The 17724-nt window shown below is 41.1% G+C and overlaps 1 protein-coding gene across 11 annotated transcripts in view; it reads left to right on the forward strand.

Moving 5' to 3' along the window:
- Positions 1-17724, forward strand: part of RGS7 (regulator of G protein signaling 7) — a 229671-nt gene that overhangs the window by 185017 nt on the left and 26930 nt on the right. For all 11 annotated transcript variants that reach the window (XM_089529835.1, XM_089529839.1, XM_089529836.1 and 8 more), the window contains 3 exons: positions 7557-7621; positions 9433-9509; positions 9612-9693. In XM_089529835.1, the coding sequence (XP_089385961.1) occupies positions 7557-7621; positions 9433-9509; positions 9612-9693 (224 nt within the window). The remainder of the gene's footprint in view (positions 1-7556; positions 7622-9432; positions 9510-9611; positions 9694-17724) is intronic.

Genomic DNA, 17724 nt, shown 5'->3' on the forward strand with positions numbered 1-17724 from the left:
TGTGGGTTCCCACTAGTTTCAGCATGAACAGATGGGACTGAAATAAGGGTACTATATCCCAACTCAAAGGTTCTTTCTTTTTTTCAAACCCTTTAAGGTTCATGAATGAAAGCTGGTAGAAAATGGAACTCAGCAGCTTTAACAACATAGTGCTGCATGGACTCTGGCTTTCAAGCCCACAGTTCCATGTGAACAGGCATTCAGCCAACTTTTCTCTATGACATTTTGTTACATAAACTTTTTGTTTTCTTTTAAAAAATTTTTTAAATAAACTTTATTGTTAAAATAATTCAATACCAACAAACTACATACACTTTACACATTACATACACTTAACATACATACTATAACATTCATTTTTACATTGCAAATTATCTCTGAAATTAAAGTGGGATACAGACCACCCAAAAAGGGTGGTCTATCTGTGCCTTGTTTTGCTGTGCGAGGGAGCCGCAGCGGACAAACTGCGCGGCTTCCTTGCGCAGCAAAAAGAAGCCTTAAAAATGGGTTCTTCTTGTGGCGTGTTTGCGGTGCCCTTGTGTACAGGGCGCTGCCATTTTGACGCCCCCATCAAGTGCTAGGGGTGAGGTCAGTATGGGCAGTGCGCCCTCGGCCAACCCCTAGCACGTGACGGGGGTGCACTTTAGGCCCGTCTGGAAAGAGCCTAAAATAAGAATAAAGAAGTCCCAATGTAAATCATCACATGTGTTCATATCTAACTTCTCCATTAGTTCTTTTCAGCTACCTCTTCTTCCTGATATATTTGATTTTCATCCAATTACCTATTTCACTTCCTTCTTTGAGCTGCTATTTTTGTTCTTCCCAAATCTCTCTATATAATTTCACTATATTATTACCTCCTATTTTCTTTCTATTTCCTTTCTTACTCTTCTTACCTACTCATTCTCTACCTTTATTCTTCTTTCATTCTTTCTAATTTCCCTAACTCATACCTTCCTCCATGTACCCCATGTACCTCATGTGCATTATGTATTGTTATGTATTTTATCTGAATTTTGTACACTGCTTTGATCAAATTGGAAAAGCGGGATAGAAATAAACTATTATTATTATTATTATTATTATTATTACCCCAACCCTCTACACATACTAAATATCCCTCTTTCATTCTCCCTGTCTATATTTTCTCTATTTTCTATATCTTAGGCCCGTTACAGACTACCCAAATCGCGCTCCTTTCAGGAACCCGGAAGAGACGCCGCAAGTGCCAAAGCGCGCACTCGCGACGTCTCTTTCAGGTTTGGACGTGCGGACGCAGAGCGTCCACTACGTCAAGATGGCGGCGCCCATCTGTATAGGGCGCCGCTATCTTGACGTATTGGTTACGCGCGAGGGGCAAGGCGCGTCCGGAAGCACCGCCCCTCGCACGTAATTGCGGCGTAAGGACACCGCCTCTTAGGCCCGTCTATAACGCGCCTTAGTCTTCCTTTTTGGCTTCTTCATTCTTTAACTGCCTTTCATACTATCTCTTTCGTTCTGTCTTCCTTCCTGCCAATAACAATCTTAATTTTGAATGGTTGAACTTTCTTATTTTGTTTATACATTCCTTTGGGCCCTTTCCCTGGTTGTGTTAATTATGGAATTCAAATTAATTAAAAGATCATTACTGCTATTTTGCCCCAATTCAATCCTCCCATTCTTCTGGATTTTCTTCTGGATTTTCTCTTATCGCTTGTGTTAATTTATCCATTTCCATAGCTTCATATAACTTCAGTAACCATTCCTCTTTCGTAAGGGTGGTTTCACTTTTTCATTTTTGTGCAAAACATACCCAAGCTATTGAAACCATATAATATACAATTTTCCCATGTTCTTTTCTTAATGCATCATCAAATATCCCTAATAAGTAGAATTCTGGATTTAATTGTATTTTTTTTCTTTAGTATTTCACTAATCAAATCATTTATCATTTTCCAATATTCTTTTGCTCTTTTGCAGGTCCACCAGCAATGATAGAATGTACCAATTTCCTTTTTACACCTCCAGCACATAGGGTTGTTTGTTTTGTATATTTTCACAATTCTTTCCAGAGACAAGTACCATAAATAAAACATTTTGTAAAAATTTTCTCTTAAGTTATGAGAGAGACTATATTTGTTTAGCCAAACCTTCTCTCACTGGGACAATTGAATAGGGTGGCCGATATTCTTTGCCCATTTTATCATTTGTTCTTTAATGGTTTCTTCCTCTGTGTCATATTTAAGAAGCACCTCATACAATTCACCAATTAATTTACTTCATTTTTGTTTTTTTACAAAAATATAGAGTGGCAGCAACTGAGCAACAAAAGGCTATGACATACATTCAAATTCACCAATGAGGTGCAAGCACTATTTCCAAACTATTTATGTCACATGTGTTCTTTGTATCTTATTCCAGTATTCTGGCTGTAAGTTTATCAGCAGAACATATCAACATGTTTTGGAACATGGCACAGAATACATGTCTAACAACTTTGAAATGACTAGAAATGGACAATATTTTCTATGCTTGATAAAGCTGTATCCTTTAACATGGCTCTACCTCATTTAGTCCTTATAGGCTCAAGACAGACTGCCTGAAAATGGTGGTCTGCAGGCACCCGTTTTAACTCCAGAAGGCCACTCCAAACCGCGCAATGTCTCTCCGGAGTAAAAAGAACCCAGTTCTTTCGGGTTCTTTTTGAAGCACCCGGATTATGTTGTGACGTAAACAATATGCAGTGACATGCAGACACTGCACGTCTCTTATGTCAAGATGGTGGTGCCTGTGTGGATGGGACAATGCCATTAGGATGCCGCCATTACACACTAGGGTTCTGGATTGTGCAGTTGCTGCACAGTCCGGAACCCTAGTATCGCCATCACCACACCTCTTTTGGCCCCTCTGTCTCGGGCCATATTATTATTACTTTCCGATTTTTCTTTGTATTTTCCTTTGCAACCATTTGTTCCTTAAAAATCATGAGGTAGGTTATTTCCCAGGAAGTAAAAGATACTAGGAAATAAATATATTTTAAGCTTTTGTTGAGAACAAAGAGCTGATTGGGTGCACATGGAGGGACAGTTCTGAACTGTCCAAGGATGTGCCTGTACTGTAGAAATAATGCAGTCTGACACCACTTTAACTGTTGTACACTCCACCCTGTAGAATCCAGGATTTGTAGTTTCATCAGGCAACAACACGCTTTGGCAGAGAAGGCTAAATGCCTTGTAAAACTCCAAATCCTAGGATTCCATAGGATGTAACTGCAGCACTTAAACAATGTCAGAGTGCATTTTTTTCCTGCAGTGTCGATGTATCTGAAGAGCTGGAAAGAATTAAACAATTCTTCACTTCAGCATCCCAGCCTTCAATCAGGTTTAATCTGCACTACAGACATAATGCAGTTGTACATCATATTAACTGCCATGGCTCAATGCTATGGAATTCTGGGATTTGTAGTCTGTTGTGGTACCAGATCTCTCTGTCAGAGAAGGCTAAATATCTCACAAAACCATAGATCTCAAAAATCTATAGCATTGAGCCACAACAGTTAAAGCAATGTGCAGTTGCTTTATTTCTGCTATGCATATTAGATCTCATTCAGAAGCTCTTAAGACAGAAAGAGACACAGATTTATATGTATAGCATAGGCCTGCCTTTATGCAATTTCATTAATTCCTTCATACATTTTTATAGGGCCTGTTATGACTTCAATGTATGGTAAAACATAGATTCATTTCTGGGGGTGGGGTGCTGGGATTTTTTTTTAACAACCAATCAGAATCCTTTGAAAACTTTTTAGAAGCTAACATTTGGCTATCATTATCACCATCATCATCTTCATCTGCACCCATTTCTATCTTGTTCTTTTACTCAACGGGTGCTCATAGCATCTTCAAAAAAAGGAAGTAACAATGCAATAAATAAAATACAACACCAGAGAATAAAACAATAAATAAATAAATAAATAAATAAATAAATAAGTCATTAAAATATAAATGAGTCATTATAATAATTATAAAGAATAGAAAATGGAGATATCATTAAATATCTGTTACAATAAACATGTTTGCAATTTCTGTCTAAAACAAGAACCAATGTCACAAGAAAGCAACCCAGTCATCCTAGAATTTGAAAATTTCAGTGCCAGCCCCTAAAAGGTTTCATGCCCTTGTGAGAGTGGCCTAGAGAGCCAAGCCTCCAAATTAGATCTTAAATACCAGACAGGTTAATATAAGATATCCTAGTCAGGGCTTCAGTCCCTTAACAGGCAATTAAACAGTGAAGCCTGAATAAATTGGAGTAATATGTTCTGATAGCAAGTAACAGAACAGCAACAACAAATCTGCTTCCACATTTTGGAACACCTGAACATTCCAATCTTTTTTTTAAAAGACAATAAAAGGAGTATACTGCCCAGTACACCAACCCAAAAATAATTGAAGCACGGAGAAGACACAGATGTTAAAACAACCAAAGTGGCTAAAACTTTGAAAATACATGGATAGTACTAGCTATTGCCTAGAAACTGTTAGCACCTGAGTATCCAGCAAAAATGGAGATGGGGTTTTAGAACTTTATTTTGTTTTCACTCATGATTCGCATCTTTTGTGGGAACAGACTAGAATCTGTCAGGGTGAAAGATGAAATTTTGTAACAATGCATGGGATTATACGTTTCAACAGTAGTACAGTTCTTTCAAAACAGACCTGGAACTCTATACAAGCTGCTCTTAATTCCATTAGAGAAGAAAAGTGGGGCCTAAATATGATATAATATTTATATCATATATCATACCCTCCAATTTATTTTTCATGGAATCTTGGACCTTCACAAGAAAATTTTCTACATGTTTTTTTTCAATGAAGCAGTGTTCCTAGAACATTAAATTCTAGTAAGACCTGTTGCAGTTTCAAGGCAAACATTGACAAGGGGGCTGTCATATTCACCTTATTCATTTGGCCTGAACTGTAGCAGATATGCCACCATCTTTCTTGACAGGAGAATATTTTCAAGTTTTAGCTTTTGAAATTAGAATTGTACATGCTAAAGTCACACTTTGGGATTAAAAATAAATTGGTAGTGCAGGTTTTTTTCTTCTGCCTGGAACAATATGAATCCTAACAGTGCTACCTGTCAGCACCTGGGTTGCTGTATTCTGCACAGATTGCTCCTTTCAAACAACTCTTGGCTGCATCAGCACTGCAGAAACAATCCAGAGCTCTAGTGCCACAATAAACTACAATTCCTAGAATTCCATAGCATTGAGCCATGGCAGTTTCAGTGGTGTCAAACTAGTTTATTTCTGCAATGTGGATGCAGCCTTGAAGAGTAACCTTGAATAATGGCTCTGTTCAGAATAGGCCATCACACTACCTCCTGGACCACGTTCCCATTTTGTCTGAACTGAGACTCTTTGGTGTGTTGGTTCTTATCTAGAGGCACAGTAGGGAACCTACAGTATGAATAAAGAAAGATAAATGTTCCCTACTTAGCAGAAAAGAAGTGCTTGTAATTTGTATATATTTTAGGGATAATACAGTATCTCAACAGGATTCCTAAAACAGTTAGCATAACAGCATAAACATTCTACTCCGTTCAGAAAGCTAATTTACATTTGGCCTTTCATTCTGTCTATTAACATTCCATGTTACTGAAGGAAGAGATTCAATTTTACTTTATGTATCTATTTTGTTTCCAACATTTCTAATGCTGCCCATCAAAAAAAGCATCTCGTGGCATGCCTGGAGTCAGTAATAGGCTGGATGAGGAAAAACCGACTCAGCCTGAATCCAGAGAAAACGGAGGTACTCGTGATAGGTTCCCCTGGTCCAGGAATGGCGGTGGTTCCACCTGTCCTGAACGGGATCACGCTTCCTGTGAAGGACTCCGTGCGCAGTCTGGGGGTGCTTCTTGATTCGTCGCTTCACCTAACATCTCAGGTGAATGCGACGGTCAGGAACACCTGTTATCAGCTTCGGCTTATTCGCCAGCTGTGCCCATACCTGGCCCAGAGGGACCTTGAAACGGTGGTACATGCTCTGGTAACCTCTAGATTGGATTTCTGCAATGCGCTCTACATGGGGCAACCCTTGTACCATACTCGGAAGCTACAGTTGGTACAGAATATGGCGGCCAGGCTGGTCACTGGTACTTCCAGGACCAGCCATATTACACCAGTGCTTAAAGAACTGCACTGGCTGCCTATTCGCTTCCGGGCAGAGTACAAGGTGTTGGTGATTACCTATAAAGCCCTACATGGCTTGGGCCCAGGATACCTGAAGGACCGCCTCTCCCCATACATTCCGCCCCGCACCCTCAGAACTTCTGGGCAGCAATTACTTAGGGTCCCTGGGGCCAAACTCTCCTCTACTATGAGGAGGACATACTCCATCGTCGCCCCGACCCTTTGGAACACGCTGCCCACAGAGCTCCGCTCGGCCACCTCCCTGGCCCAGTTTAGAAGGGATTTAAAAACCCTTCTATTTCAAACTGCATTCCCCGAGTGAAGTCCTAGATGGCCTCCCTCTCTCCGCTGACGGCAAGACGGACGGCTGACCGGGGGTTTTTATATTGTTTTTAATTTGTCTTATTGTATGTATTGTTTTTTATCATGTTGTTCACCGCCCTGATCGATGTAAGGGCGGTATATAAATAAAAGTTTTATTATTATTATTATCTTTGGGCAGTTCACTTAGGCAGCATTAGAAATGTTGGAAACAGCAATTGTAAGTGGATTCATATTCAGACATCTTTCTCCCACTTGTCATCTATTACATATATTTGTAGTTTGCATTTTTTTAGTTTTGTTTTGTTTGGAATATTAAAAATGGTAAAACTGTAGACTGAGACAAATATCTGAATCTATTGCTTCTTAAACAGCCGAATCACTATACACCTACAACTAAGGAGTCCATAAAATGGAGGCAAAACCATTAGCATTTCCCATCCTTACAAACTGCATTAATAATCACAGGGTCATAGTGCATATCAGAGCCTAAATACCCTAAAGACACCAGATCCCACCTGATCTTTGAAGCTAAGCAGGGTCAGCCCTGCTTAGTACTTGGATAGTACTGCTAATGAATACAGGGTGCTGCAGATTACATTTCAGAGGAAGGAACTGGTAAAACCACTTCTGAGTATTCCTTGCCAAAGGAAACCCTATTAAATTCATGGGGCTGCCATAAGATAAGACATCTTGAAGGAACATACAGACATCCATAATAGTATCCATTTCAGTTTAAGAGCAGTGCATTTTCTGTCACATAAATGGCAAAAAGTAAAGTAAATATAAAGCAAAAGTCTCCAATCCACTCAAATGTTTACCTCCAGAGATATGTAAGGAAAGGCAGAAAATAACTAAATCACTGCTTTTGTGATGTCCACATGATCCTCATGAAAAATAGCCCTGTGTCTGAATTGACTTTGGCCTTTTAAACTGAAACACATGATAGAGACAGGAATTTTTTGGTTGAATGGAACTCATATGAAGCCTTAGGATCTTGATGTCTGGGGTTTAGATAGCATCTCAGATAGTAAGAAATGACTGATTATTTTTTGTGTTCCAGCGGTTTACCTCTGCAAGCGAACAATGCAAAACAAAGCACGGCTTGAGCTAGCAGACTATGAAGCAGTAAGTACCTGGGGCCTTTCCTAGAACTGAGATGTCAAATGAGTGAGACTCTAAAACTTGGCAGTGTGCAGGGAGCAAAATCACAGTGCTGTGTTGTTGTTTTTAAACAAAACTCCTACTTATGAGCAAGTTCAGGAACTTTACTCACACATAAGTCTACTGAAACTGGTACTTGAGTTTCAGCATTTTGGAATCAAAATAGGTGTTGATCCAAATTATATTAACACATTGTTTAAAGTACAGTGTGGGTAGAGTTTGCCCTCTTAAGATACATGAGGTGATGTTCCTGTGCATACATTGCCTTAATGCTAACCTGTGTACTCAGCTCCTCCCCAGAAAAATAACAATGACACAAACAAAATGTGTTTGAGGGCATTTGGGGTTTTCCCCATTCTTTGTGCCTGGACATGCAGCATAGCAGGTAATTCTTATGAAGAACATTTTTTAAAAAAGCATTTATTTCTGAACAGTGGTTGCCCTGTCATCATGAGAAAACACACCTTGGCATTTGTCTGAGATGGGATAATCACTGCTTAGAAATTGCTGCCAAAATCCTAGATCACTTTTTGCTTAATGTAATCTTATGTATACTTAACTAAGTAGCAGAGATGCTAAGAAACCCTGTTAATGAATTGCTCAGACATTTATGGGGACACCAGTAAGAGTGCCGAGTGCACATCAGGATCCATACACATTGCTGCACAATTCACCTTGGGCACTTTGCTGACTCTGCAACTTAGTAAGATGACAACAGTCCTCTGCTGGATATGGATGATATGAAACTGCCCAATTCTAATTTCTGCAATAAGTACATTCACTTAATTTTCCTATTACTTTGCTATGAGAATGACTGCACTTCAGTAAGGATTTTTAGCAACAATTTCATGCCTGATTCATTTTAGTTGGTCAGAAGGAGGCCTGCAATGAAATCCTATGCATATTTACTCAGACATAAGTCCTCCTGTGTTCGGTAGAGCTTTCTGCCAGGTAAGTATGCATAGACTTTCAGCTGGAATTGAGCAGGCTAAAGTCCACCTTTTGGTTTCATTTGCCTAAATGCAGAAGAGCATTGTGAATACTGGGTGCTTTTGGCACTACACTGTTAATGTTACAGGTTTTCCCACCAGTCATGCCTGGATCTAAAAATGTAATGTTTATTTATATACAATTTACTTCTAAGAAAAGCCCTGGTATGCTGTGAAACCAGAGAAGCACAGAAGTGCTGAATCTTTTTTGGAAGTGGATCAGTAAGTGAATATAACATTTACATTTCAGTTTTTAGATGTAAGGTTGACCTGTGGGAAAAAGCCACCATTGACGTACAAAACTAATTTACTACTGACCTAACTATCCTTTGTCAACAGGGAGGTTCCACTGTGCATAGATAACTTTTACAGAAGCAGAAAAAATATCCCTATCCAATTAACTGGGCTGAAAAGAAAGAAAGTTTGGCATGCACAATGGAATGAAAAGGGGATGGAGAATATAAGGATCTCTGTAATGGGGCATTTCTGTGAGCAAAGGCCCTAGGTATTGTATCAATTGACAGTTACAGTGATTTAGGCCTGTACAAACAAAAACAAAAATGAGCTCAGATAAATTCCAAAGCCCTTTTCTGTTACCATTAAAAATGCTATCTCTCCTTCAAATAATCGCCCAACAACTTTCACAGAATGTAGCAGGAGTCTGTAATGTGGATCAGTGATAATGTCAAGCTACAGCCACTCCATGAAAAAAATGTCTCTATAAAGCCAGTAGGGAATTTTGAAAATGCTACCCAAGAAACTTGCTAATATGTGGTATGTTTTCAGGAGAGCTTGGCCAGGTTACAGCGATCATTTGCACGGAAATGGGAGTTTATTTTTATGCAAGCAGAAGCACAAGCAAAGTGAGTTCCACTGACATTTTGTTGCTGGATTTGTCACCCACCTTCTTAAGAGGTATTTCAATATACATTTTTTATGTTACATATCTACCTCATCATCAACAGAGTGGACAAGAAAAGGGACAAAATAGAGAGGAAAATCCTTGATAGCCAGGAGAGAGCATTTTGGGATGTGCACCGACCTGTGGTATGTAAAGTAATGAATCTTTTAAAGCAACTAAGAATTATAATAATTATATATAGGATGATCAGTTACTAACTGTTTGGAATTTGGAAGGCTGTTCCTTCTCTTTTGTTTCTCTTTTCCCCTTTCCTCTTTTCACTATGCAGATCTGCTTCAGACATTACACTTCTTGATCCAATGAGGTCATTGACCTGTCAACATATCTCATTCTCATGAACACACTTGACATGTTATGTGTGAATTTAAAGATATTGCTCACCAGGTATCGGCAACCTCTGAAATCTCTGTGATATCAGCGTTGATTGTTTCCTCTCTTTGACATCTTTACTCACCTATTACATTTTCTCACAAGAGATGTCGGCAAAACATGGAACATTTAAACAGCAGCAAAATCTATCTGTTTTCAAAATTATCACCTAGCCCCCTTTCATCACAGCTGACTTGCATGGTTTATCTTTCAAAGGTGGTGAAATTGCTTTTTAAAGATAAATTGATTTAATTTCAATTACCATAACCATAGCAATAGCAAGTACATTTATATCCCACCAGTTAGTGCACTTAAGCACTCCCTAAGTGGTTTTACAGTGTGTAAGCTAATTACCCCCAACAAGCTGAGTATTCATTTTAGCAACCTACAGAAGGATGCAAGGCTGAGTGGACCTTGGAGCCCTGCATGTGATCAAACTCACAACCTTGTGGCTGTGATAATAATAATAATAATAATAATAATAATAATAATAGTAAAATTTATTTGTATCCCGCCCCTCTGAGAACAATCGGGGCAGCTAACAAAGTTAAAAATACAGCACATATAAAATCCCTGGTGCCCTCCCCTCCTTAAAAAAGTATTAAATCCAGGGTTAAGCAACCTTTTTGAGCCGGGGGCCGGGTTGCTGTCCCTCAGACAACTGGGGGGCCGAAGCCGGGGTGTGGAGCTTCCACCCTCTGGGGCGGAGCCGCATGCCAGGGCAGAGCTTCCACTATCCGGGGGCAGAGCCACATGTCAGGGGCGGAGTTTCCACCATCCGGGGGCGGAGCCGCATAATAATAACAATATTTGCAAGAAGCTACTAGGCAATGCCATAACACAGGAAAAATGCATGCCACTATCTCAACCCAGAAAAGAGCAAGCAAGTCCATGTGGGGCGATTTTGCAAAGAGAATACCAAAGGATAACAACAATAATAATAGCAATATTTGTAAGAATGGAAGCCACTAGGCAAGGCCACAAAACAGCAAAAAAGGCATGCCACTGTCTCAACCCAGAAAAGAGCAAGCAAGTCCATGTGGGGGGATTTTGCAAAGAGAATACCAAAGGATAACAACAATAATAATAGCAATATTTGCAAGAATGGAAGTGACTAGGCAAGGCCACAAAACAGCAAAAAACGCATGCCACTGTCTCAACCCAGAAAAGAGCAAGCAAGTCCATGTGGGGGGATTTTGCAAAGAGAATACCAAAGGATAACAACAATAATAGCAATATTTGCAAGAATGGAAGCTACTAGGCAAGGCCACAAAACAGCAAAAAAATGCATGCCACTGTCTAAAACCACTTTCTTTCTCTCCCTTCCTCCCACCCTCTCTCTCTCTCTCTCTTCTCCCCTCCCTCCCTCTCTCTCCTCTCCCTCCCACCCTTTCTCTCTCTCTCTCTCTCCTCTCCCTCCCACCCTCCCACCCTTTCTCTCTCTCTCTCTCTCCTCCCCTCCCTCCCTCTCTCTCCTCTCCCTCCCACCCTCCCACCCTCTCTTTGTCTCTCTCTCTCTCTCCTCTCCCTCCCCTCCCTCCCTCCCTCTCCTCTCCCTCCCACCCTCTTTCTCTCTCTCTCCTCCCCTCCCTTCCTCCCTCTCTCTCTGCCTCCTCCTCCTTCCCCCCACCCCTCCATTTATAGGAGGGAGGAGGGAGGGCGGAGCCAGGAGGGAGGTGGGCGGAGCCAGGAGGGAGGTGGGCGGCGCCCATAGGAAGGCCCGCTGCTGCCGCCGGAGCCCCGTTTCAGGGCTCCGGCTGCCGCAGCAGGCCTCCCAGAGGCCCAGTGCGGCTCCTGGAGCCCTGTTTCAGGGCTCCAGAGGCCGCAGCGGGCCTCCTAATGGGCGCCGCCATTTTGCCCTTCAAAATGGCGGTGAAGTCTCGCGCGACCTTTATGGTCGCATGAGACTTCACCGCCATTTTGAAGGACAAAATGGCGGCCGGAGCGGCCGAAATCGGCAGTGATTTCGGCCGCAGGAGGGACCGGGGGCCGGCGGAAAGGTGCCCGTGGGCCGCATCCGGCCCGCGGGCTGGAGGTTGCTGACCCCTGATTAAATCCAATGCAGAATTAAAAACAACAAACAAAAAACCAAAACAAAAAAAAAAACCCCATACAAGTTAAAAACTGAAAAATCACATCAGCAAACAATCAATAGGAGCAGCATTATCTTATTCCCAGGTGTTTTTTCTGAGGCTGGGTTCTCTATTCTGGGAAGGCCTGCCGGAAGAGATCCATCTTAACAGCCTTTTTAAAGCTGTCTAAGTATGTAAGTAGATGGATCTCATCCGGCAGGCCGTTCCACAGTCTGGGGGCGACGATGGAAAATGCCCTCTGGGAGGTAGCCGAGAGCCTAGATTTTTGTGGCTGAAGTAGGCCTCTCCCAGAGGAGCGGAGTGCATGGGGAGGATTGCAGGGGAGAAGGCGGTCCCAAAGATAGTTTGGATCCAAGCCATTTAGGGCTTTAAAGGTGATAACCAACACCTTGTACTGGGTTCGGAAGCTAATGGGCAGCCAGTGGAGGGACTTTAGAACAGGGGTAATATGGTCCCTCCTGGATGTTCCAGAAATTACTCTGGCTGCCATATTCTGTACTAGTTGCAGTTTCTGGACCAAGCACGAGGGTAGCCCCATGTAGAGCGCATTACAGAAGTCTAGACATGAAGTTACCAGCGTGTGCACAACAGTCTCAAGATCCATTACTTCCAGAAAAGGGCGCAGCTGGCATATCACCCGAAGCTGATAACAGGTGCTCCTGACTGTCGCATTTACCTGGTTCGACATCAGGAGCGATGAGTCAAGGAGCACCCCCAGACTGCGAACGCAGTCCTTGACAGAGAGTGTGATGGCTGCAGTACTGGCATTTACCCACTGTGCCACCAGGGCTCCCTTACCATAGAAAATTAAAAAGATGTCTGGCAGCAGTCCAGCGGTTTTTACAGATGGTTAGAATTGTAATGAATATTTGTGATTGTTTTGTTGGGAGAAAACCCTTGTAATTACAGATAAGTGCCTAGATAGAGTTGCAGGTTTCTAAACAGTTCTCTCTGATATTGATATTGAATGATGTGCAAGATTTTACATGGCTAAAGTAGAGTAGGGAAAGATGCACAACACAACATAAAACACTATGGGGTAAAGCAGACAGCCAGGAAGGAGCAGCCTGGGACCATGACAACACATGGCTCCCTCCTAAAGTGGGCTGCCGCCAGAGGTCCCAAGCTACTCCAACCAGCAGTTGGTTTAAACTGACTCCTTTATGTGGCAGCATTGAGCTCCTTTTTGTGGCATCGGAACAGCTTCCAGATGCTTTGAGGGCATGTGTCATCTACATAGCATGGCCCCAAAGCAGCTGGAAGCCACTTCTTTTGGCTTGTGTGTTTTGGGCCTATGTTGTCTAGATGTTTAAGAGATGATTCTATTGAAAACAACCTGGCTGTATTTAAAACAACTGTCTGGTCAGCTTGTTTCATTTTAAATAGTCTTGACAAATGAAAACAATTAATTTGGAAACCCTGCCTCATAATGAATTACACTTTTAATGTATGGATGTGTGCCACATTTATATGAGACAGAAATATCCAAGAAAATGATTTTTGCACTTCCCTTTTGCTTTTTTTTTACATAGACCGATTTATACAGATATAATATTAAATGTCTGAGTTAGTCAAAGTGTAATTCCTCTGATTTTAATTCCCCACCCCCCAACAAAGTCTCTCTGTTATTGAAAATTTTGGTTTTTAAAGTTTCTAACGAGGGAGAAAGTAAGGGATTTAATGAATGAGATTTTCATTTAAAAACATATACCAGATTTTTAGGAAACAGGGATGTATTCAGTTGGGTTCATTAGGAAAATTATGTTAGGCAGGACACTGCTACAGAAGATGAGTGGAGTGTATCAGCTTGTCTTCACTGTCAGAATAGTCTGGGTGTCTCCCAACTTCCCCTCAAATTCCTCTTTTCTGCTCTCTTTTGCTGCAGGTTTTTGGCTCTCACAGCGAACGATGGGCGGCTGCTTTCTCATGCAGTTCCTGTTTGTCACCCAGTGGTGCTGCTGAGGACACAACGAGGCACCCAGCAATATTATTGATGGTGGCTACCTTGTTCTGACCTCAGAGAGACTTGTGTCCACAGGGACAAGTCACACAGACTGTGAGTGAAGAGAGCCGCTACCATCGCTATAAAGAGAGCTGAAAACCGGCAGCAAAAAGTGAGTTATTTAAATGCGGGGGGGGGGGGGAGCTTTGAACTGGGTGTCATGAAGACAGTTTGTACCCAGTTCAGGATTTTGCCTCTGAATCATGTAAACAGGATATAATGAGCCTAGGGGGAATTTGGGGAAAGTTGTCCATGTAGACAAGCTCTATGACAGCATCATAACACAGAACACAGCTTCTTTTTCTGAGATGGGGAAAAGTCAAAAGATTCAGGAAGGAGACCAAAGAAATATTCTGCACCGTATGAGATATCTAGAGCTATCTAAAGCTATAGATACAACCTCTAAAAGTCCTCCCCCCTTAAATGATTGATATAAATCAAGTGTATCTTTCAAAGGTTACAAAAATCAAGTTTAAACCTAAGTGATTTTGCAACGTCCTTGTCACTAATCTGATTCACGTTTTTTGTGAAAATAAATGAAATCACAATTGTGAAATGCTAGGAAGATGAAGATGAACTCAAATGAGTTGTTCTGTGTGGTATGAAGCAAAGGCTTGATAATTGTCATCAAAATGTTGTTGGACATGATCAGTATTCAATTCCTCTTATTACACCAATTTGTATTTGCATTAACAAAATGATTGCCTCTTGCTCTATCTCATTGACAAATGCCAGTACTCCTCTGACCTCCCAGGGTGGATATTTGTCTCTTACACAGTCTGGGATGTCAGAATAACATTGACATTGTGTCCATGTCTGCATGTGCAAAATATGTAGAAGCAAAGGCTAGCTTTGCCCAGCTTCCACAACATCTTCATCACCCAGAGGCAGGAACAACCTATCCACGATTTGATTTTGTTTTCCACACAGTTGGATCCTGTAGATCAGGAGTTCCCAAACTTTTTGACCCATGGAGCCCTTATTTCTATGGTGGAGCCCCTTAGAAGTCTACTCTATGTCTTACATGTTAATGGTGTTTGGGAGTATATATAAGAATATATTCTTATTCTTTAATTTTATTCAATTTTTATTTCTTTCATTTTCCTGGAGTGGCCATGGAGCACCTAGGAAGTGCATGCAGACCCCCTAAGGGCTCCTTGGAGCACAGGTTGGGAATTCCTGCTGTAGATGAATGTATCTATGGAAATAGCTGTTCTTCTCTTGAAAGAAACCTCTGTCTAAGTCAGGGTGAAATATGCATAATGTATGGTATCAAGCAATCTTAGAATCACTTTAGACAACACAATGTCACATTAGTTGTACATTCAACATGAAGTTGAGTAGAGCCCTGGTGGTGCAGTGGTTAAATGCCTGTACTGCAGCCACTTACTCACAAACCATAAGGTTGCGAGTTCAATGCCAGCCAGGGTTCAAGCTTGACTCAGACTTGCATCCTTCTAAGGTCGCTAAAATGAGTACCCAGGTTGTTGGGAGCAATTAACCACTTAGACACTTAATAAACCACATAGATACTGTTTAGGTGGCTTGAAGTGGTATATAAGCGAAGCTGCTATTGCTATTGCTATTGCTATTGCTATTGCTATTAGTAATACAGGCTTGCTAACCCTTGGGGTCTTCTCCAAGTCATATCTGAAGTGGAGAAATTCTCCTTCTCATCCTCAGCCTACTTAATTACACCTTTCTTGCCACTTTCCCCTTCCATTTCTGGCTATGCAGTTGTGACAGTGGCAGCAACACAGGCAGCAGCAAGAGGCAGGTAGCAAATTTGAGATGGCGGTGACCTATGCACCAGGGATCTTGGGAAATGTGATTCTCTGAGGACATTCAGATGCTCCGGTAACATTACATTTCCCATGGTCCCTAGCACCTGGGTTGCTGAAGGAGTGGTCCACAAAACAGGGATGGGAGAGAGCTACTTTCTGCTACTGCCACTATTATCTACTGCTGCCACACCTTTTCATAAAGATGGAGGGATATCTGGTGCCACAGTTGTCTTCACAGCACCCAGGTAAGGCAATTCTAGAGTGTGGAACTGAAGGAGACATGAAGGCCCTGGATCAATTGATAGCCCATGAGATCACTGGGATTGTTACCAGTCTGGAAGATCTCATTCCTAGGCTTATAAATAACTGAACTGTTTTGGACTTTTTAGGAGAACACCTTGATTAAACAAATCCAATTCTGAATCAAGTGTGAGGGGTGCATACCCCATAAACTGCCTCTATGATATATACTTTTCGATTAAAAAACTATTTAGGTTTGCAGATAAAACATAATTAGTACATATGTAAAAACTACTATGAGAAATTATCACTGACTCCCTACAAATGGCCTAGAAATGATGGCAGCTGTATCAGTATACAGTATACAGTATACAGTATACACTACTGTATACAATATTGTCTATTGTTGTGTCTAATCTGTTTCCTAATAATTTGTTACACAGTATAGTGGCCACAATTTTTAATGAAAATGGTCATGTAACATCCCAGATGTCATGTGTTGGATTTAGAAGAAAGTTGGGTCCAACAATGTCTTCCACTCAGGGAAGCTATCTTCTGCTTATGAAGGAAGTCACCAATGGAAGAACTCTATTAGTATCTTCAAACTCAAGTCTATTTTTTAAAAAATCAGAATAATACAATTTCTGAGTTAAAATCAGATGTCCATGAAGGCTCATCTGTAAACCACACTCTCAAGAAATAATATCACCAGTTCATTAACATCATGAAGGTAAAAAGAATCCAGACTTATTAAATGGTTTAAAGAACAGTCCTACCTTGAAAAACTAAGACAGATTTCTGTTTAACAGTTGTGTAAAAGAGTTCATGATCTTCAGCACTGTCATTTAGGGGCAAAGCAGAAGAGCAAGAAGACCGATTGCCCCAGATCCGTGGCGAGCAGGGCATCTCCTCTCACAGTCCCAAATAGGAGTGGAAAAGATCCCCTCCTTTTGGAGCAGGTTTAGGGCTGCCTTAGATGGCCTTGGCACTCTGGGGACATGTGTCGTGTAAATGACACCTCCCGGAGTGGCTGGAAGCCACCTCCATCTGCCCGTCTGTTTTGGGCCATAATCTCTGAGCACCTGCCAAAACTCTTTCAAGAATGACAACAGGAAAAGATCTTCCCTGTTTGGTATAAGTTTTAACTTGCTATTAGAAAGTAAACAGGGGAGTTGTCACATTGGTGAACACAAATCTGATCGCAAAAACAAAAACAAAACAAAAACAAAAACAAAAAAAAAACCAAACCCTCAGGAGCAAAATGTTTGTCCTATCAGATTGCTAACAACAACAACCACCAAAAAAAAATAAAAAAAAAATACTCTGACGAATTTAGCATGAAATAGAAGTCAAATCAGTTTAAATCCTCAACATTTAATTTAACAGTATTGTTATTATTTTAGTAATAATGAAATATTAGGTTAAAATGTATCCACAACATTTGTTTCCTACAGTTTATACTGCAAGAGAGGCAAGCCAGTTAAGACAAAGGAGATGGTACCAGTCTAGGAGGTTGTTCAAAATACAGTAATGTTTTTCCCATTAAAGTACAGTGCAGGACAATGAATATCTGAAAACATGATAGACAGTCTATCCCAAGGCCCCTAAACTTGGTTAGCTTATACAACAGTGAAGTAAATGACTGTGTCTCAAAAATCTTTTCTCTAT

Source organism: Sceloporus occidentalis, unplaced genomic scaffold, assembly GCF_023333645.1.
Source record: "Sceloporus occidentalis isolate IW3139 unplaced genomic scaffold, rSceOcc1.0.p SCAF_6, whole genome shotgun sequence".
Lineage (NCBI taxonomy): Eukaryota > Metazoa > Chordata > Lepidosauria > Squamata > Phrynosomatidae > Sceloporus > Sceloporus occidentalis.